The following is a 21,666-nucleotide window of genomic DNA, read 5'->3' as shown; positions in this document are numbered from 1 at the left end:
CTTATTACTATTTTAAACTGTAATGAGGACATCCCATACAGTTTAGGCTTACTTGTGTTGTATAGACTTCTTTTCACTAATGAACATTTTAACTGTGCCTTATTTGTACAAATAAATGTATATTGTTACATTTTTAGTCTAGGATAAGTAAGTTAATGAACAAAATTAACTCAATTCAATCTATTATTAAAGTTAAACAAGTACACGAGTTATTTAAAAGTAACCTTTTTTACCTTCAGAAAATATAATTTTTTGTAATAAGGGAGTTTTTTGTGTATTTTGTGTAAGACTTTCAAATCGGGTAATGGTAGCCTAATTTATAACTTGGGAAGTTGTAAATCAAGGAAAGTCCCGGTATCATAAAAAGAGTAACACACTTCAATTTTTCAAAGGCAAAAATTATCATAGCCTCCTCTAATATAAGGCGACGGCTAGACAAAAGTGGCAACACTGCTGTCCCAAAAAACCGAAATAGCTGTTGCACAAATTTATAATGGACTGTATATGCAATATTTATGTTTACACTTAAGTTATTTCTGTTATATAATCAATGTTTATTTGTTATTTATCCAGTATAATTTACCTTTTTACAGTAGCCTAAGGTGTCAAACAGTTGAAATTCCTGTAGCAGTATGTGTTTCGTATCAACTACGATACATCTTCAGCTGGGTAGCACAGGTTAAAACAGCTCACATTGAGAATGTTTGTCACACATTAAAATAAAACAACGGATACAGACACACATTATTTACAAATTTACTAACATTGACGTCCCAGCCGAATCAAACAAAATGATACCTTAGTAAAAGGTAAACTATACTGAATAATTGATAGGTGTCTAGGCTTTTCTAACTAATATTTGTTACTACCATCCAGTGACGTAGCCAGGGGGGGGGTCCTGGGGGTCTGGACCCCCCCCTTCTGGTCTTAAATATAATATTTTTTGTTAAATTAAATGTAAAATTATATAATCATACTGTTTGACGTTGGGGTTGATTGTTTTCATTGCCAAGAGAGCTAAAAGACCGTTTTAGGGCCTATATTTTAAAAATTTTTCCCGGACCCCACTTTTACCTGGGGTGAATGGAATACCCCCCAGACCCCCCGGTCGGTTGACCCCCCCCCCCCTATTTTGAAATCCTGGCTACGTTACTGCCATGTCAATAGGAATAGGCATGACATTGCAACGTTTTCACACACTTACATGTATTAGAGGAGGCTATGAAAGAATACATTATTGTGAGGGCATTTGAAGACAATTTCTGAATATTAATCCTATAACATACTGCTAATTAAAAGCCATTAGAAGTTAAATTAATCATAATGGTGTATATTTTTCCTGTAGGGAATTGAGAGGTTGTTTTTTTACGAGGCTTTATACATATTATGTAAGTACTGAGTAATACATTGCTGTACACTTTTCTGTTTGTAATGTCTATTTATTTTTATAAATTGTACAATTTTATTAATTATTGTAAGTTTAGTGTAGAAAGCTATTTTGAACACTTTCACAGCCGTGCCAATAATAAATTTGTGGCTTACTGTACTTTTGCATTCATGCTTGGTTGCACAATTTTATTGTTATCCTTAATTTTATTTATGTCTTGGACGTTTTGATGTTGTATTAGACCTAGATTTTTATATTTGATGGAATTATTTGCTAAAATTAAGTTTAATGTTTTGAATTAATTTTATTTAACTGATGAAATGTAAGGTGTGTCTTGCTTAAGCCTTGTAATTTTTAAGTTTGTTAACATTTATAAAATCAAATTTATTGGTCTTCCTGAAATAACGCAATCCGTCCATTGTAATGTAAGGTAGATCTACTTTTTTAGTTTTTATAATTACCATTGTGTATATTTGGATTAAAATTAAATATTTTCCATATTTATGGGACTTAATTTGGCTTTGTTTTTTACTCATCCCATTACAATACCTTATTTATTTGATATATATTGGCTGTTATTGTCAATTTTATTGGGTCAAAATTCTAATTCTATGCTTACTATACCTTAAGGTAGGATCTCTGAGTTAAGACTGTAACAGCTGCAAAGCTTTTAATGACTGTGTTTAATGTAGGGTATCTAAAAAGGGTTTATTTCGTTGCGGCATCCTGCAACTAGAACCCAGCTAACAATTTAATGCTCACGGACTTCAGTTGATTGTTTCACAACACTTTGATGAATGTTGTCTGTGAATGCTAACTACAACGTAATTGGATTACATTTGGATTTTAGCAAAATAATCGATAACACTTTATAAACAGTCATTTATTTACAAAATACAGAATTGGAAAAATAAAACTATAAAACAAAGTCTCATAATAAACAATGTAAGAAGCACCTTTATTCGTACCACTTCTTTTTGTTAGTTTGAGATAGTAATTTTGATTTGTACTTGTCAACCAATTTACTGAATGTTTCGTCCTTTTCTAAAGTCTTCTTTTTCTTTGATGAAACTTTTTCAACCTAAAACAGAGGGTTTCAAGTCCAAATTAGTAATTTTCAAAAGAAAAGTAAATTACTTTGCGGAATATGAAATGGAGAAAAGGAATTATAAATTTATCTTGATCCGTAAAACTACCCTATGTAATTGGTGTATAAATAATGTGGCGGACAATTGGAAAATAATTTAAAATTTTGCATAATTTATTTTTTTTACCAGTCCCTTGGTGTTTAAATGACCCAGTTCCATTGTATTACTGAACAGTGTACTCTATCTAGAATCCATACTGTCTTTATCTGGCCAATTAGATAAATATAAGCTTTTACTAATTAAATAGGACTTTTCATAAACAACGACCATAGAATATACTGTAGTTGAAATGGGTGTTTTTTTTTACTATGTTTTTTTTTATCTGTGTGCGTTCTGGTGGCAAAAGCACCAATAGAGTGCTTCGTGATTTCTACAATACAATATGTACTACCACGGCCAGCCAGACAGGATGACAGGAACGTTTACAAGCTAAAATATTCACACGTTTCAGCCTTACTGCACAGTTATGTATGACTATAGTAACTTTTGGATTAACAATATTGAATTAGGAGCAGTCTTCAATCAAAAACACAACAGAAACCAATGTATCTAGAAAGTTACAAAATAATATTCTTTTGGCAAGGATTGGTATTTTAGGGTTTGGTTAAGCCCTGTTTAAACAACCCAATTGGCGGGCAGGTTACTTGCCTCAAGTAACTTGCCTACCTACTGGCCTTGTGTAAACGCAGCTTTTGAAAGTAAAGGTTTTTATTGTACAGAAATAAGCTTCACTCCATAGTAATACAAAGAAATAAAAAGGTGTTTCCTCAGTCACAGGTATTGGAAGGTACAAATCACAATAGTTATAGAATGTTTTTATAAGTATTCATGCGTTATTGTTAAGTGAAGCTCACCCTTTACTCAAATTAACAGGCTATTGACATCCAAACCTTGAATACAAAAAAATGACATTAAACACAATACCTTCTGCTTTTGTAAATGCTCCTTCCGCCTCATTTTTCGACTCAACTTCATCTGTTGTTTCTGTTTCTTCACGTCTTTCAAGTGTTTCTGTGCTTGGTCTTGCAGCTTGAATTTCTTCCTCATCTTGACAGTAGCTCCGGGAGTTGCAGCCATACCAGCATATTCCGGCTGAGGTTGGTCTTTGTTGGAGTTGTTGATTTCTCTTTTAAACTTTTTATTCTTTTTTGATACCGTCTCCCCTCCATCATCATCAGGTTTGTAGTCTTTGGACAGAGGGTTTCTTTGTTGACTCTTCAGTTGCCTCTTTGTTTTGACGTTGAGCACAGTTTTGTTTTCTATTGAAAACGACACTATTGGTCTCTGAAAATGGTTTGCAATAATTTTACAATGTTTGATGGACACACTTTTCTTGTGAAAAGAGACAATATGACATTAAGAACCAAGGAGTTTTCAGGGATGCTTACCCAAGAAAATTATAAAATAGGGTCGAATAGACATAAAAATAGGTTTACATGTATGTAACTTTACGGCACCCTGTTACCTGTAGTTACTTAGTTTTATTTCAACTGTGTTTTCTTATAGCATTTTGCATTTAATCAACTGGAAATTATTTATTGCTCTTCCACAATTATAATTTTTTAGCTTCTCTGACTGTTCAAAAGCAGCTAGATCCAGTGGATTTATAGATGTACACACTAGTATCTATATATTAATAGGCATTTAAATAAACAATCAACAACAAATGAACATTTTTATAAGCATCAATGATTGGTCCACTGCCGGCGCAGCAAGCAATCTGCTTAAGTTATATCTTATCAATGTCTTATGAATGTTACCTACTTGTGTTGGGTTGAAGATACTAGGATTGTTGTTGATAGATCTAAGGGCCTTCAAGGCATCTTCATGCTTCTCAAAAGCAACAAAGCCATAGCCCTTGGAAACAGGTCTCCCCTTTGCATCGGACTGATTTAAATCTCTCATCACTCTTGCCTACAAAAAATAACAATGAAATGAAATGCTTTATTGTCGTTAAAACTGAGTACAAAGTTCATGACAATCGTCAAAAGAAAAAGAAAACAATCAAGATGGCAACTAAAACAAAAACTCTAAACCAAAGTAATCTTCATGTTTATACAGGCAAGCCTGGGTTAGAGTAGTTTTTAAAACATGTTTAAATTTTGAAACACACAGGTTTTTTATGGATGCAGGCAAGAAATTGTACATTTTAACACCTTGGTACTCAAAACTATTTTGAGTGGCTGTATACTTATGCCTTAGTGTAGACAGATTATCTTTAGATCTAGTACAATAGTTGTGAACATCAGATATCTTTTCAAAGTGAGAAATGTTTTCTTTTACATACAACAAACTTGCCAAAACATACAAGGATGGAAATGAGAGAATGTTAAGACTCACGAAAAGGGGCTTACAATGTGTTCTTCTATTCACACTACAAATTAACCTCACCGCCTTCTTTTGTAAAGTAAAAAGCAACCTGTTAGCATAAAAACTGTTGGCCCACAGTGAGGTACCATAGGACAAATAGCTATGAATGTGGCCATAATATAGGACATCATCTGAAACAGTGGACCTAAGTGCTCTTATCATAAATATGCCTTTTACAATTTTAGATGCTACAAAATCTACATGTGAAAACCACTTCAAGTTTGACTGCAAATGAAAACCCAAAAACTTCAGAGTGTTTACATCATTACCGTTACTGCTTAGACTAATAGTCAGGTCCTGAGTCTTATCAGCATTAAGACATAACTTGTTTGCATTACAACAGTCATTAATAACAGCAGATTTTGTGTCCAATGTGTCTGTAACATCATTCAAAGAGTACACACAAGGCCAAGTCATCAGCAAAAAGAAAGCTTTTTACAGATAAGTCATTAATATTACAAGGTAAGTCATTTATATACAGTATAAACAGGGTAGGGCCCAATATAGAGCCTTGGGGCACTCCGTGGGGCACTCGAACAGGGCTAGAATAAGTGCCATTTAGATAGACTTCTTGCCATCTGTCACTAAGATAAGATTGAAAAAACCTAACCAAAACAGCATCAAGGTTATAGCAAGAAGCTTATTCACAAGGAGATCATGAGCCACTGTGTCAAAGGCCTTAGACATGTCGTACGATCTGAACACTATACCACTTTTGGCCTCTAAACTTTGAAAGCAATTTGATATCAGTGCCTGGGTTGCTTGGACAGTGCTGTGTTTGGGCCTAAAGCCAAACTGACTACTTGCTAAAAGGTTACTATCCTCAAGATACTGAGAAAATCTACGATGTACGAGATGTTCCAAGACCTTCGACACTGCAGGGATAATAGATATAGGCCTATAGTTAGCAATGACATTTTTAGGCCCTTTTTTATGGACTGGTATAACCTTAGAAATCTTGAACTTGTTTGGGTAGCAGCCTTGTGTTATACAAAGATTAAATAGGTAAGTCAAAACTTCACTTATGTAACTAGAAGCTAACTTCAAGATGGGGACATTAATTCCGTAAATATCTAAACAAGAGCTATTGTTAAGACTGTTGATGGCTGCATACACCTCTTCTACAGTAAATAGTCCAATCCTAAAAGCATTGTTGTCCTCAATAGTCGGAAGAGCGTTGCAAGAGGTCAAATTTCTTAGAAATTGCTCAGGACCATTTGAAGAGGCGGGAACATTACTTCTCAGGTTTTCAACACAGTCGACAAAGTAGGAGTTCAGTCCATCGGCAGTCAGGAATAGACAAAGGCTTACTATTACAGTTGCTTATTTCATTAATGATTGACCAGGATGTTTTAGAAATATTACTAGAGTTTAGCAGTAAACTGTTGTTATGGTCAAGTTTGGCTTTCTTGATTTCTTTGCGGTACTGCAACTTTAATGAGTTGTACTTAGTTTTAACTTCAGCAGTCCCTGCATTACAACACAAAAAATATAGCCGGTCCAGCTCATTTTGTTAGGTGACCTTTTGTTAGGTTTGTTGTTAAAACCGACAGTAGTTTTCAAGGGAATCGAACCATTTAAGGCCCACAACAGTTTGTCAAAAAACACTTTGAATTTAGCATTTAAGTCTAGGCTATGGTCATTTAATTCAAACCAATTCAACTGACTAAGGTTGGATAAGAATTTTAAGGAATTCTGAGGATTTAATTTCCTAGTAACTTTTCTCGGTAAAGAAATTGGATTAGATTTAGAATATGACTCGATGTTCATTGACAGAAAGGCTGCATTATGATCTGAGACAGGAGTGTGTATAACTGAGGCTTCCCATCTATCTGGGTGTACTGAGGTCACAATATTGTCCAAGCAGGTACCTTTGTTTACACTTCCAGCTGCGACATTAGGCCTAGTGATTTCATTAATTGCAGTGTGAAGACCAAAACAATAGAACTATGTGATAAAAAAAATATTGCTTGGTTTTAGTCTATCAGATGAATTAGAATTTTTTAAGTCATCTCAGAAGCCAGCAATAATTAATGGAAAGAGCTGTAAATAATTATCACCTTCAGTTGATCAGGTATAACTAAGGCAACACTAAATAAACAGGCCGTAATGCTCCTCTGGCATGACGTCATTTTAGGCGACGGTAATGAGGCAATGTCATTTTTTTAGTTATATTTTTATTTCCCAAGAAAATATTAAAACAAGCAGCTGATCACAAACGGCAAACATTACGTCATTGGCGTCGCCTATGATGACGTCATGGCAGACGAGCATTACAGCTTGTTTATTTAGTGTTGCCTTGGTATAACCCTCTAGAGCAGGGGTCTCCAACCTAAAACCCGCAGACCACATTTGGCCAGCAAGAAATTTTATACGGCCTGCAGAAAGTACCCAGGCTAACAGGGAAAAATCTTTTTGATACCAAACACAGATGATCTTCTCCCGTGATCACGTTAACACCTTTTTCTGGCGGTCTTGGCGATATCTTGATCGTTTCAAGCGATCGCGGGAATACTTGTTGCCATATCTTGCTGTCTCAGCAAAACCAAGATCATATCCCATGATGAAGGCAACACTCGTAAGCATATATTGAGACCTCAGCAATACCGCGATCATGGCGACACTCGCTGGTGGTGATTGCAATTCCCTTACGACGTTAAACGAGAACCAATGGAACTCTGTCAATAAATGGAGGCTCGGCTAAGAGAATTCTTCAACTTTGGTACCTGCGGTTAACTATGTCGTGCTAAAGTATTGAGATACTGAGCTTCCTACCCCAATGATGCACATTTTTTTCATCTGTCGTCTGATGATGGTACTAGTGTTAGATTTTAACTTACTTACTTTGTCATGCAGGAACTCATTGAATACGTTAATTTACAAACAGCCCTTGTGTTTGAGTTTATAAACATCCGTTCAAAATTCTCATTAGTACTGTTAAAATTACCTCTCGAATAACAGCAGTGGGACCAGCGTGTTTCTGAAATATCCTCCGTAACTGTCTATCAGCTACTCCAAGGGGTAGGTTGTGGATGACCAGACGATTTCTGGACACTAACATGTTGAGGTTCCTCAGTTTGGTGGTCTTCCACTGCTCCAGCTGTAGTCGCTTCTCCATGTCTCCCACTGATACACCCTTAGCTGCAGGTGTGCCAGCTACAATCACTACAACAACACAATCAACATGTGAGACACACAAACAAGCAGGGCCGCATTTAGCCAAACGGCGCCCCTAGGCCCACAAAACAGTTGCACCCTCCCGGCCGTAATATTGGTCAGGAAACGTAAATAATGTCACGATCATTGTCATTGAGTAGCATAAACAAGGATAATCCATTGATACTTTCAATAAATCAACTCCTTTAAAATGTATATATGCCCCTATAATACTATACATCTAAGGAGATTAACTGAACAATGATAAATACCTTCCCTCAGAAGATCCCAATCTTGTAAAATGTAGGAGTGGAACATTTACAATACCGTACCATATTGTATTGTAAAAAATATAGGCCTATATGTACCGGTATCCACCAGTTTTAAGTAAATAATAACTGTTATGGTCAAAGTTTTATTTGGATGGTGTGAAATAACTTAAAAAGTATGAGTTTTTAGTCTTTTTTATTTAACATAAACAACAATACGTTTTTGATGAACAACATTCAAAATCAGAAATAATTCCATCACGATACATAATACCGGTGTGCAAATATAATTGATGAAAAAATTACACCTAGGGTATTTCATTATCTCTAAGTGAAATACCGGCATAATTCGACATTTTTTACTAACTAAACATAAACAGAACAACACAACAGGTTAAGTAAACAGGAGAGAATAACATAGCTGAATTTTGGCAGTCGCTGCAGGGATGTCGTTGGGACAAAAGCAAAACAAAATATCACACGAGTAAAAGCATTATGCTTAGTGGCCCAGGATCACTTATAGAATAAAAATGGTTTATATTACCTGTCCGTCAGTGATCCTATTGTTGTCGTCTTATGCGAGAGCACATTCCATCCAAAACAATAGCCCAGCAAAAATCCGCTTTCGCCAACCACCTCGCAGACAGTAACCATAATTATTCCAGCCTTGACAATAACCTACACATTTTACATAGTTACCCTAAAAAAGGACGGTTTTTAGATTGTTTAGAGGAATTCGAGATCTACAAATCCATCAAGAATGAGCCACAACACATCTTAAATGAACAGACCTCTTTCAAGTTTCAAGTCCAACATTAACTATGACGCAGCGATTAGAATAGGACAACAATACCACCGGCATTCCATAGATAACGGGAGAGGAGCAAGGACACCTCAGTCATGACCACGCAACTACCCGTGCCGCGTCGTAGTGTCCTGTACTGGCCAGTAGCTAGCAATGTTATTTCGTATTTTCGTGTTTTGTGTTGTATGTGTGTGTTTTTATGTTTACCGACGACCTCAACTTGAGTGACATGACATTTTTATCAGCCTGATGATGGGATTTTAATCCTGAAACCGGTCGCATAAGACAACAACAATAGGATCACTGACGGACAGGTAATATAAACCATTTTTATTGAGTAAAAGCAGGTTATTCCCAACACGGCAGTACCAAACAAGGCAACCCTTATTTCTTCTTCATCTATTTGCTTACTAAACACGGCAAATTCAAACTACACTCGGTCTCGGATGGGCCCGCGCGTCAGTGGGCTGGTAGCAGGGCTACCGGTCTGACGCGTGGGTGCGTTCGTGGGATTCATTTAAGAAGTTGGACATTTTGCGCCCCCTAAAATTTGGCCCCCTAGGCCTGGGCCTAGTGGGCCTAATGGGAAATGCGGTACTGCCAACAAGTTAAGATTTCTGAGCTTGGTGCTTTACCCTGGCTCTAGATATAGTAAATCTATGTTGGTTGATTCCATCTAATTGCACAATATGCTAAAAAAAGAGACTTGGAAGTCACTTTTGAGAGACGACTAAAATAAATTTTCTATCTACAGTAATACAAATAGGCCCTACTTACTTCCTTCCTTGACCAAATATAGATTTCTATTATCTTTTTTATCCTTTGATTTATCATTTATGTTCTGTATATCAGATCTCTTGAGGGCAGGGTGAGGATCAAGGATGGAACCATTTAGTTTTAATTCTGTTCCTGCAGCTAAACACTTTTCTGCATCTTCTTTGTTCTGAAAAAAATAAATCAAGAAAATTAACCTTTTAAATTTGGCCATTTTTATGAATTTAAGTTGGGTAAAGTAATTGTTAGGGAGGTTTACCTTGCTATTAGTGTGTTTGTGGTTAATCGACCATTCAGAGTAGTCAGACTTTAAGCTTTAAAATTTAAACGTGACATCATAATTATTTAGATTTGAGTTCCTCAAAACGTTCTTTGAAATTATTATAGATTAATAATCTAATCACTAGGTAAATCAACACTGATTGAGTGGACAGTATTTATCTTCATAGCAAAAGTGACTCTTTGAAGCTCCAAAGCAGTGATTTCTTTAAAAATCTGATCTTTTTTATTTCTTAGACATAGGTTGACAGATTTTGAACACCAATGAACTTTGAAAAATTAATTAACGAAGGAAAATAAACAGTTCAAGTAAATTAATCTAAGTTTGCTAGGACCAACGCAATTGTGTGATAAAAATAGTAGACTGAATTTTTATTGTTAAAGGAATTTTTGCATGATTGAAAAGAGAATGAAAAGAGAAAACTGCATTCAATGAAATGAAAATTTAATTAGAAAAGTAAACAATTACAATATTTAAATATCTGTTAAATAAATTCATATCAACTTATTAAGGACAATGAATTTTGAATTGTAGAATAAAAGAGGGACAGCAGCTAGCCTACTTAAGAAGAATTAGGAACATTTAGGCCACACAAAACAAAAAACAGAACAAATAAAAAAAAAAATATTTCGTAACCAGGAGGGACTTTGTAAAATTTAGAGAATGACAGTTCACTTCTAAGGTAAGATAGCTGCTATCCCCCTTTATTTTGCAATTAAAAATCCTGGCTTAGAGCCTTTGAATTTAAAAAATCATAATTGAGTACAAAGGCACTGAAAAACATATTTCAAGGAATGATTCAAAAAGTACTGAACTTTAACAGATTTTTGAGGGAGGCTGAGCTCTCTTGCAAAGCAAGGGATGACATATTTTCCTCTTCTTTAGCATTTTGTTTATTACAGTCTATATAGTGTATTTTCCTCAAACATTACAAAACACTAAAAACAAATGCAAACCACACAATTTCCTTACCTTATATTTGACGAATCCTGACCCTTTGGAATGTTCTGTGAGTTTGTCTTTGCAAACAAGAGCATAAAAGGTTGGCCCAAACTTCTCCATGCACTCTTTGAACTCTTCGTCAGTGGCTGAGAACGGCAAGTTTTTCACAAACACAGTTTTTCCCTCGTCGACATCCTCTTTTCTCTGATATTTGATTTCCTCAGGCTCCTCTTTGATTTTCTCATCCTCTTCTTCATCATCATCACTTTCATCCTCACTAGTTTCATCTCCATCATCATTGCCCTCATCATCACTGCTGTTGCTGCAATTTAGTTGACAAGAGTTGTAATATAAAAGCTATTGATAGGATGTAATGAATTCTGTGTCATCTTAAATTAAATATGAATCAAGATGCTAAGCTAGTAAACAATACACTGACAAAGATCATCAAACAATCAAGCAATGAAATAATTTTGTGTCTCCTACTGTGTGCGATATTTTGTTATAAAAAAGAAATACATAGGTTGGCAGTACTTCAAGCAATTAAATGTGTAGGAAACTGGTTGTGTTAGCAGAACAGTTTTGTGTTTTCTGATATTCTCCTTGAGGAGGATGGTTATGAACGGAGCTGTGGTTTAGTATTACCGAACCGCTAAATACATGTAACCTTTTAAATACATGTATTCATGTACAATACAAACTGTCATCCTGAATAATAGGATCTCAACATCTTTGGAAAGGTATCAACCGACCCATAGAGAATTAAATCCACACAAATTGAAAATATACATTTTTGTCTAATTCAAATATACATAGGCCACATAAAAGTTGAGCCAATAAAGGTTATTATTGGTCTTTGGGGGATGACCATGAATATACTCTCAATGGGCAAAAAGACTGTCTGATGTTTTTGATACATTACAATAATCTATCTTTTGAACAAACTAGGTGTACAGTTTAAATTAATTGGCTTGCTGCATTGCATTCGAAACATAGGCCAGTATTTTTGCCTGTTTAACAACGCAGTTTCCTCTTGAAGACTATGACTCTACTATACCCTTTGACCATGGCCTACCTACTGATTTAGGACTTTGACGGTTTACCTGTTTTCATCACTTTCGTCATCAGAGTCCTTATCAGACATTTTCTCTTCTTTTATGGTAACATCAACAGTCTCAATAGGTTTAGTCTCTTCATCACTATCCTCCTCTTTTTTTATTTCCTTTTTAACCGCTTCTTCTTGAAGTTGTTTGAACCTATCCTTTGCCACAGCCCAATCAACAATAATCGGTCGGCCTGAATTAAAAACTTGTTAGTCATGATTGAGATTAAATCAAATATGCAAGAAAAATGCACTGGTCAAGTCAAGACATAAAATCATGTCCATCCAAAAAGCTTATTTATTACTAAGAGGCCTTACCTGAACAAGCTACCAACTATGACAATCAATACATATTCAATACCTACGTTACATTATTCTAATATCCATACATTTCAACATTAGTAATTTGCACTTCGGGAATAAAGATGAATCGTTTTTATAGCCTAATAAGAATATAACATCGTGTGTTATTTTGTGATTCAAAACAACTGGAATTTGTTAGGTATGAAATCCAAATCCTATCATAGGTAACTTATCTTGTGTTCATTTAAAATAGCTTATTCCCTATAGGGGAAATTCGCTAAAAGCTGCACCTGTACCTGTTAGTATGATAATGAAGGGGAGAAACCTCTAGATGAAAGTTGAGGTTCCCAGAATCTCTAAATACCCACTGAACATTTTGATTTTAAGATGGTTAAATTGTATAATCTGTAAATGTTTCAAGTCACCGTTTCATCATAGCTGTGCAACATGTGTTGATGCTAATGGAATAGTTACCTAGGAAGGGTTTGCCACTGGTGTGGTGAATTGCCTTAGCAGCTCCAAGTTTCTTGTTGAACTGTACAAAACCACAGCCTACGAGACTGTTGTCTGGTTTACGAAGAAGCTTAACCTCTGTTACTTCTCCAAACTCAGAGAAATGTTGCTTCAATTTTTCTTCTGTTGTCTACAAAAAAAATCATTTTCAACCAAAGTTAATTTGCAGGGCAATCAAAGTACCTATGTGTTCGTTTCCTTGATTATATATAACTCAAACAAGTGAAAAATCCACAGGCAGTAGACACTCACTAATTGGCATTTTTGGGTCTTAGGACGGATTACTGATGCCATCTAACACTAGAAAATGTGCAAGGATGGCGTAAGATATCATCTTTCATCTAGAGCCGAACACACTAAGATGGCATGTTCAGTCTAAAAAAAACCTTCGACCAATGCCAGATTATTAAATTATGTGTCTGAATACTGGATGTACTGAATATTTTCCACACACATAATACAATAGAACTAGTGCACCTGTTGCTCGAATCCGAGCAATTGCAAATTATTACAGATGGTTATGTTTTTAGGAAAAAGCATTTAGCTTGGATTAATAAATATATAGGATGGAGAGGACACAGCTAACTCACCTGATGAAAGGTTGCAGACGAGTCAAAGAACACATAAAATCACACACATAATAATACTTAATATTTCGCCTCTTTCAGAGGCTTCTTCAGAAGTAGGCCTAGATGGTAGTTACAAGAACAACAGTTTTGGAGGCCTACTTCTGAAGAAGCCTCTGAAAGAGGCGAAATATTAAGTATTATTATGTGTGTGATTTTATGTGTTCTTTGACTCGTCTGCAACCTTTCATCTGGTGAGTTAGCTGTGTCCTCTCCATCCTATATATTTATTAAATTATTACAGATGTTATTTCAAAACGAATATCAGTCATAATCTCCGATGACTAAAAAGAGTCAACTCAAAGATAATGTAATCAATCACTCCACTCCAGTTAACTGAAAACTAACTCACTCTGAAAACGAACGCTCTGGTGGGTATCATGTGTTTACTATGAACAGCTGAAATGAATACAAATTATTTGTCTGTTTAAGTAAACACAATCTTTTCTTCATAAGAAATAAATTGGGATTTTGATGGCCTGTGGGGCAAAGCCTGAGGACTTTTAGGGTCTAACAACTTAACTTTTTGGGTCTAACAATAGATCAAAATTTGAATTGGAATGATCATACAAAAAAAATAGTTTCAAAAATAAACTCTGGAAATTTTGCCCTTTCAAAAATGTCTGTGTACTGTTGAAAAACATTTACTTTGCATATATCCATTCACATATTTCCTTTGGTATCTGTCTATATGGAGCAACAACTCAAATCAATCTAGATAAAATATTAAAACATCAAAAAAGAGCAGTGAGAGTAATGCTCAGACTAAGTTCTGATGTCTCGGCAAAAGAGCACTTTAAACAGCTAAACATACTAACTGTTTATGGGCAATATATTTATGATTCAATTTTAATTTTTAAAAATAAAACCTCATCCGATGTATCCAATCTACCGGTTCACCGATATGAAACGAGAAAAAAAAATCAGATTTTGCAAAATAGGCACAGATTAAAGTTTTATGAAAAAAGCCATCATTTGCTGGTAAAAGTTTTTTTAAACATATTCCCGGAGGAATTAGAAATGAAAAAGATCCAAAAAAGTTTAAAACAAAACTAAAAAATTTCTTAATAAACATGGCAATTTATTCTCAAGAAGAATTTTTCCACCTCCCTCAAGAATACTAGAAGAAGGCATCTGTATGGGGAGATGTATTTTTTAATTTAAGATTTATTTTTAATCTGTATTTTATATTTTAATAATTGTAATCTTTGACACTATTCAAATGCTGTATTATGTATACTTCTCAATGAATAAAGAAATTGAAAATTGAAAAAAATTGAAAATTTAGGAGTTGGTGAAAGGGGGCGTCTACACAAAAAATACTTAATTTTTACACATCGTTTGTAAAGTTCCGCCCATTATTAATGGAGGAGTAGTGTTTCGTAGAAATCACCTTCACATATTATATATAAGGATTCCAATTAAAGAGGAGATATGTTTACATCTGTTTGAGTTTGAAACATTACCAATGAACAATAAGTTGCTAACTTACCATTAAAAATACTCAGTGTTAAAATATTAAAAATTACTTCAATTACTTACTTAGGCCTACTGCCTCGATGCAAGTAGTAGACAGCCACAAGATTCCAACTAATTAAGTTTAAGATTCAAAAAAATATATAGGCTACAGTGGCTTATTTTAGCACCATTGAATTATTGACAAATGGAGTCACAGGCCAACATACCTTGAACGATAAATTTCTAACTATCAGCCTCCCTTTTTTAAGATTTGTTAAGTTTTCTTGTTTCTTTTTTCTTTCCTTGGAAGCTTTTCTTTTGCCTCCGTTATCATGTTCACCATCTGAATAATGAAATGTAAAAATAAATTAGTAAAATACTTATTGTTTCTTATGTGGTATACTCAAGTGTTTGCCTTATCTTATCTTATCTTATCTGACAGGGGCAGGTCGAGACCTTAAAGCACTTCATCCGAAATCGAATTATTGCGCACCCCAGATACTTAATTGCTTTCTTGTTGACCTACAAGTTGAGGCGCCCAATGAATGCCTGTAGCTTCCCAATCAGTTCATCCTCAGGAAGATATCTACCTCTAGCCATATTTCCAAGAGTTATCGATCTAGCGTCAGAGAGCTGTTTGCCTATAAAAATTCATTTAAGTTCAGCTTAAATCAACTTTCATTTTCAGGGTGATCACTAGCATTAACAACCTATGTCTGGGTTAACAACCTACTCTACTTTGAGCAAATGCTTTGTACATGTCAGCAGATCAAGCTATTGTGTCAGCATTCATCCAGCCTACTCCCAAAATATTTCTCAACACTTCCCTTAACAATTTAGTGACAACCTTGATATCGTTCCAATGTTAATAAGCTACCATTTTGTTTCCGTTCAGTTTCAAATGTGATCAAATAAAGCCAATAATAGGTTTACAATGTAAATTTTGATTTCAATTAAATAAAATATATCTTGGGTATCGGTAACAAATTGGTAAGTATTATTGCCCAATGCCCACATTACTTATGTTCTTTACTGTGAAGAAAATTGTAGGCCTATGTCTAAAAATTAAAAAGTACCGTACTCTAACTCTTATTAACCTATATATGCAGTTAACAAGAGTCATTGAAATACAACCAAGCATAAACTCAGTCACCACACAGAATAATAATAGAACAAAGATTTGACCTGAACTGGGGTCTTCCTCCTTAACTTGGGACGTGACGATTTTTTCATCTTTATCTTCTTCCATGTCATCTTCATCTTCTTCATTAGGATATGTGTCGCTATTCTTCTCATTTCTCATCACATTACTTTGGGTTTCATCGTAATTGTCTCTTGATACAGCTTTTTCAATGTAGATAGGTCGTCCTAATTAACAGAAATAACTACATTTACCCTATAAACTTCAATATGTTGTATCTTACACTTAACACAGACATTTTCATTTGTCAAATATCTTACCCCATTTAAGTTTGTCAACAGGAGATGGACTTCAAAAGCTGTTGACACATTTGACCACTTTCATTTTATCACATAATGTGATTCATACTTTGTAGGAGCGTTGATTTTTTCTCACATAGGCTAACTTATTACAGTATAACAAAACTAATCGTTTCATAGGGGCAGGGACTGTCTCGAATAGTAGTAGTGTTGCACAAGTGAAGTAAAGAGCACAGCACTGGTCTAGGACTTGAACTAGCTTCCTTGAGTGTGACAGGTGCTATAGGTCGGCCGGACAGTTAGCGACCTGCACGAGGATTTATCACGCATGTAAGAGGAGGTCGCTTTCTAAGCGGCTGACCTATAGATGGAGACCTTCATTTACAGACAGCCTTTGCAGTTTTCCAAAAGAAATTTTGTTTATGTATATTTTAGGAGGCTTGTTAGTTTTAATCAATAAAATGAAAATATTTCTCTTACAAGTACCGGTATTTCAAATTAGCATTCTTTATTACAAATTCATTATTTAATAATTTAGTCGCTGTTATTTACTTTCTCCCCATAAACCATAGTAGCCTAGGCCTATATGGAGAAAGTATTGTTTTCGTCAAAATTTTGGAGTTTGAGTTTTGAGTGGATATATATCCGTTTTGGATCCCCCTGGACCCAAAAAAGTGGTTTTCAAAGTGATGTCTGTGTGTGTGGTGGTGTACAGAGCTACAGGACCTGTGGTCCAATTTTGATGAAATTCGGCATGTAGGTACTAATCCATGTATCTCCAGTCAATTTTTTAAATTTTTATTTTAATGTTGATTTTCCAATAAAAACCCATAAAATAACGGAAAGTTTGATTTTCTCAAAAATGGCCCAAATGATTTTGATAAAGATTTAGTATATTTTAGCCCTTTAAATTCTGAACAAAATGGTGTCCCATTTCTGTAAAAATTACGGTTCAAAAGTTATTGTAACTTATGTTATTTTCCCATAAAAAACAGAAAAATGGATTTAAAAAAAAAACAATTCTGATTTAAATTTGTCTGTAATGGTTCTAAACAAAATAGTGCAACCCCTATTCCTGTAAAAATTACGGTTCAAAAGTTAATGCAACTTTTGTAATTTTACCGATTAAATATCATAGTTACTCTCATCGCTTACAGTACCCATGATAAAGGTGGTTGACAAGCTAATGGGTGAAAGTATGTGTCAGATTGCTGATATCATTTATTTTCTTTCTCTTGTCTACACCAGCTTGGCATTTTTTACAGTACGGTAGGCACTCTAGTGTGCGCTGACAAGCTTTAAGGGAAAGAGCCCCAAACTCATATTTTTTTTAAAGGATGTGCTGGGAATTGAACTTGTCTCTCCCTCACGAAAGTCTGAGAAGCTAACGCTGTTCCTAAGTAAAGCAAATAAATAATTCAACCAACCTAAAAACTCCTTTCCGTTCAATTGCTCTGCAGCCTTTGTGGCACTGAGTCTTGAAACGTACTCAACAAATCCACAGCCAACTAACTTTTTATCTGGTCTTCGGAGAAGTTGAATATCTTTGATATCTCCAAATGATTTAAAATGATTATGGAGATCATCTTCATTGCACTGTAAGAAAACAAACACTGTTATGATACAAAACTAGAACAAATACAAATTAAACCAATTAAAACTATCATTTGCATAATATGTTACTATAAACTATCATTTGCATAATATGTTACTATCATGCACAAACATTTGCAGTGTATGTTATTGCAACTCTAAAGTTATTTTTCAGACTATAAAAAGAAAGAACGAAAACCAGAAGGATTGAGTGGAAAATTTATAACTAGAGGAAGCTAATCACTTACCTTAAATGGCAAATTTCTCACAATCAAGCGACCCCTCTTGCCAGTTGTTTCCTTCTTTTCAACCTTTCCATGTTTTATCTTCTTATTTTGGTTCTTAGAAAACTTATTGCCTTTGTTTGGAAATTTCCCCATCACAGTCATACCTACAAAAATTGAACAGAAATTGTATTAAGTCTTTACACAAAAAATGACACTGGCGAAGCCACAAGGTCTGTGACACAAGCCAAAACAAAAATTCTGCAACTCAAGCTGACCTGAAATATTTACAGGCCACTCAAATATTTGGACTCATCTGGATCGGGTGCAGTTTCTTAGTATGGCTACCTTAATATGGCTTGAAAATATCAATTCCATTAATAAACATTCATTAGATTTTTTAATGATCGGCAAGTTTGTTTAGGTTCAAAGGTTAGATTAGAACATTTTCATTTTATAACTCATATAGCCTAACTTACCCTTATACTAACCGTTAAAAATACCGTTTATTCAGCGATCTATATTTTCAATCGATATTTGAGTAGCCCAGTTAAGAAACTATACCCTCCAAATCACCATAAAAACTCTTTCGAATGTACACACATTCGTAAAATGTGGTTTAGAATGCGGGCACTTAGGTAGGGCTGATTCTGAAAAAATCCATTAACGTTTTCAGCTTGCAAAACCATAAGACTAGGATAATGATTTTCATCTATATAAATAAAATTACAGTTTTGTTTTAATATGAAAATATAAGCCTATTAAACAAGTCTTTTAAAGACATACGGCAAGCAAAATGCTGGTTGAAGGAATACTAGGACTTTAAACTTTAAGGCAGATAGAACACTTCTTCATACCGTACCAAAGACATGCGAGAAATCGCAAATGTTAAACTGTAACTGTGTAACATAACTTAAAATCGAGGCCAGGTTGAATAGGCTACTGTAAGTAATCTTATAACTTAAGTTAATTGATTAGGTAGGCCTATGTTATATATCAATTAGGCTAAGTTGTTTATGATACAGATAAAACAGCCAATTTAGTCACTTTGTACCAATCTGGAACCGAACAAAATACAGAAAGAGGAGTATTGTTTACATATGGTCTGAGAAGGCATAGTCCAGGTTAAAGTATTTTTGCTGATATTCACTTATATTTACTGAACAAATAAATAACAGTACTTACCAAAACCCAGTTACATAAAAGACAAATGTTATAAGAACTAAATTTTACAGTAAGTAAATACAAATCTTTCTTAAACAAGTTGTTGTGTGTTTTGTTTGATTCAAATTGTTGAGTTGAGGTTAGGTTCTAGGTTAGAGAGAGAGATTCAAAGTTTGAGGTTAGGTTAGAGAGAGATTATCCCATAGTTTGAGGTTAGGTGGTTCTTCTTCTTCAGTCAGATTGTTTTTTAAGATTGCAATTTAACGTGCCAAACGTCTAACTAGAAGTAGGAAATACCTGGCTGACGACATGTGAATCTTTAGTGACGTCAAAGGCGTTCTCTAGGCGTTGGTGTTGGTTTTTAATTTATATTATTGCTTGTTTAGGTATTTTTCATTTTTTATTTCCTATAACGCTTAGTAGCGTTGATTATTAGTTCTGGCTAATAAACCGCAGATTTAAGTTAGTAACAAGTTGTACAGACGGATCCACTTTTAGCTAGAAATACAACTGGAGGTACTTGATACTTGATACTTGATGTCTTCATCTTTGACCGACATTATCGGATAGATTGCGTCAATTTATTTAATATATACACTTTATACAAAACTAATATTTACAAACACTGAACTGTGGACACTAAATTGTGGCATGTCGGTTTGGATTAATTAGGTCTAGTTATATGTCAAAATCAGGATGGAAAGAGTGGCTCTTCAAGCTCGGCCAACGAGTACAACGGCCTTTTCACCAGTGCTTTGAGGAGGGTCTTTTTGAAAGGTTTAATCTTCAAGTCTCTAACAGTTTTAGGAAGCGTGTTAAAAATCCTGATAGCGTACCGTGGGTAGCATTTAAGAGATCTGCTTAGACGACATCGGGGCATATCAAGGTCCACTGCATTCCGTGTCCCATAAGTATGCTGGTCACTCCTTCTGTCAAAGTCAGTTTCTTTTTCCTTCAGGAGACCAAGGATGTTGTACACATACTGGCTGAACACAGTTAGTACCTGCCGTTCTTCAAAAATCGGACGACAGTGGTCGTAGTATCCCGCAAATGTGATCACCCGAAGTGCCATGTTTTGCAGTAGTAGGACCTGTTGCGCAGCTGAACAGTGACCCCACAGGACCAAGCCATATGTAATATGACTGTGAAAGAGGGCATGATAAACAGTCATCAGATAAGGTAGAGTGATTTCTGATCTTAGTTTTCTCAGAAGATAAACCACACGGGAAAGCTTCACACACACCTTTTCAATGTGGGAATTCCAGCTACATTTGGAGTCTATCCAAAACCCGAGCAGTTTTACTGGTTCTTCCTCCTCCACAGTTTTTAGGCTACATATCAGAGATTGAGTTTTCTCCTCATTGATTTTAAGCTGGTTAGCATTAAACCAGTCCTTATAGCCTGGGATAGCAGGTGTTCCGCCTCAAGTTTAAGCTGAGTTATGTCTCTACCTGTGGATATAAGGGTTGTGTCGTCCGCAAACAAAAGTGTTCGACCATTTAACCACAGATCATTTATCATGATGGTGAAGAGAAGTGGGCCCAAAATAGACCCTTAGGGGACACCATGTTTAACACTCCTCAAACTGGAAGATGCGCCATACAATGAGACGATCTATGCTCTACCCTGCAGGTAGCTCGATAGTGTATCTAGCACACTCACTCCCTCCAATACCGTAGAGTCTCAGCTTGTCCAAAAGTATGCTATATGTTTATGACGATTAGATTAAGGTATCTGCAATCCTAAAATGCTATGGGAAGGGAGGGAAACAGGTCCGCGACGTAGGAAGTGGTGAAGGAAGTAGTCAAGGCGAGTTGTCCGGAGTGTGGGAACTGTTTTTGAAGATAAGATTAAGGTATCTGCAATCTTAAAATGCTAAGGGGAAAGGAGGGAAACAGGTCCGTGACATAGGAAGTGGTGAGGGAAGTAGTCAAGGCGAGTAGTCCGGAGTGTGGAAATTGTTTTTGAAGATTATATTAAGGTATCTGCAATCTTAAAATGCTATGGGAAGGGAGGGAAATAGGTCCGCGACGTAGGAAGTGGTGAAGGAAGTAGTAAAGGCGAGTAGTCCGGAGTGTGGGAACTGTTTATGACGATTAAATTAAGGTATCT

At 35.3% G+C, this 21,666-nt stretch overlaps 1 protein-coding gene across 1 annotated transcript; it reads right to left on the bottom strand.

Annotated features, from left to right (window-relative positions):
• Window positions 1–2,254: 2,254 nt before the first annotated feature.
• Window positions 2,255–19,747, bottom strand: LOC128981882 (RNA-binding protein 28-like). Its single transcript, XM_054400855.1, has 13 exons — window positions 19,576–19,747; window positions 18,415–18,557; window positions 18,001–18,169; window positions 16,319–16,501; window positions 15,361–15,476; window positions 13,011–13,179; window positions 12,235–12,427; window positions 11,162–11,453; window positions 9,913–10,078; window positions 7,853–8,070; window positions 4,300–4,449; window positions 3,460–3,819; window positions 2,255–2,468 (listed from the first exon to the last, which is right to left on the bottom strand). Exons 2-13 carry the CDS (start codon window positions 18,553–18,555, stop codon window positions 2,346–2,348), a joined length of 2,280 nt encoding a protein of 759 aa, XP_054256830.1. The 5' UTR covers window positions 18,556–18,557; window positions 19,576–19,747; the 3' UTR covers window positions 2,255–2,345.
• Between the last annotated feature and the right edge of the window lie 1,919 nt (window positions 19,748–21,666).

This window comes from Macrosteles quadrilineatus, unplaced genomic scaffold, assembly GCF_028750875.1.
Source record: "Macrosteles quadrilineatus isolate MER2022 unplaced genomic scaffold, UCM_ALF_1.0 Scaffold_55__1_contigs__length_795759, whole genome shotgun sequence".
Classification (NCBI taxonomy): Eukaryota; Metazoa; Arthropoda; class Insecta; order Hemiptera; family Cicadellidae; genus Macrosteles; species Macrosteles quadrilineatus.
Note: the sequence above shows the minus strand (reverse complement) of the source record. Positions and strands in the feature narration are given on the sequence as shown.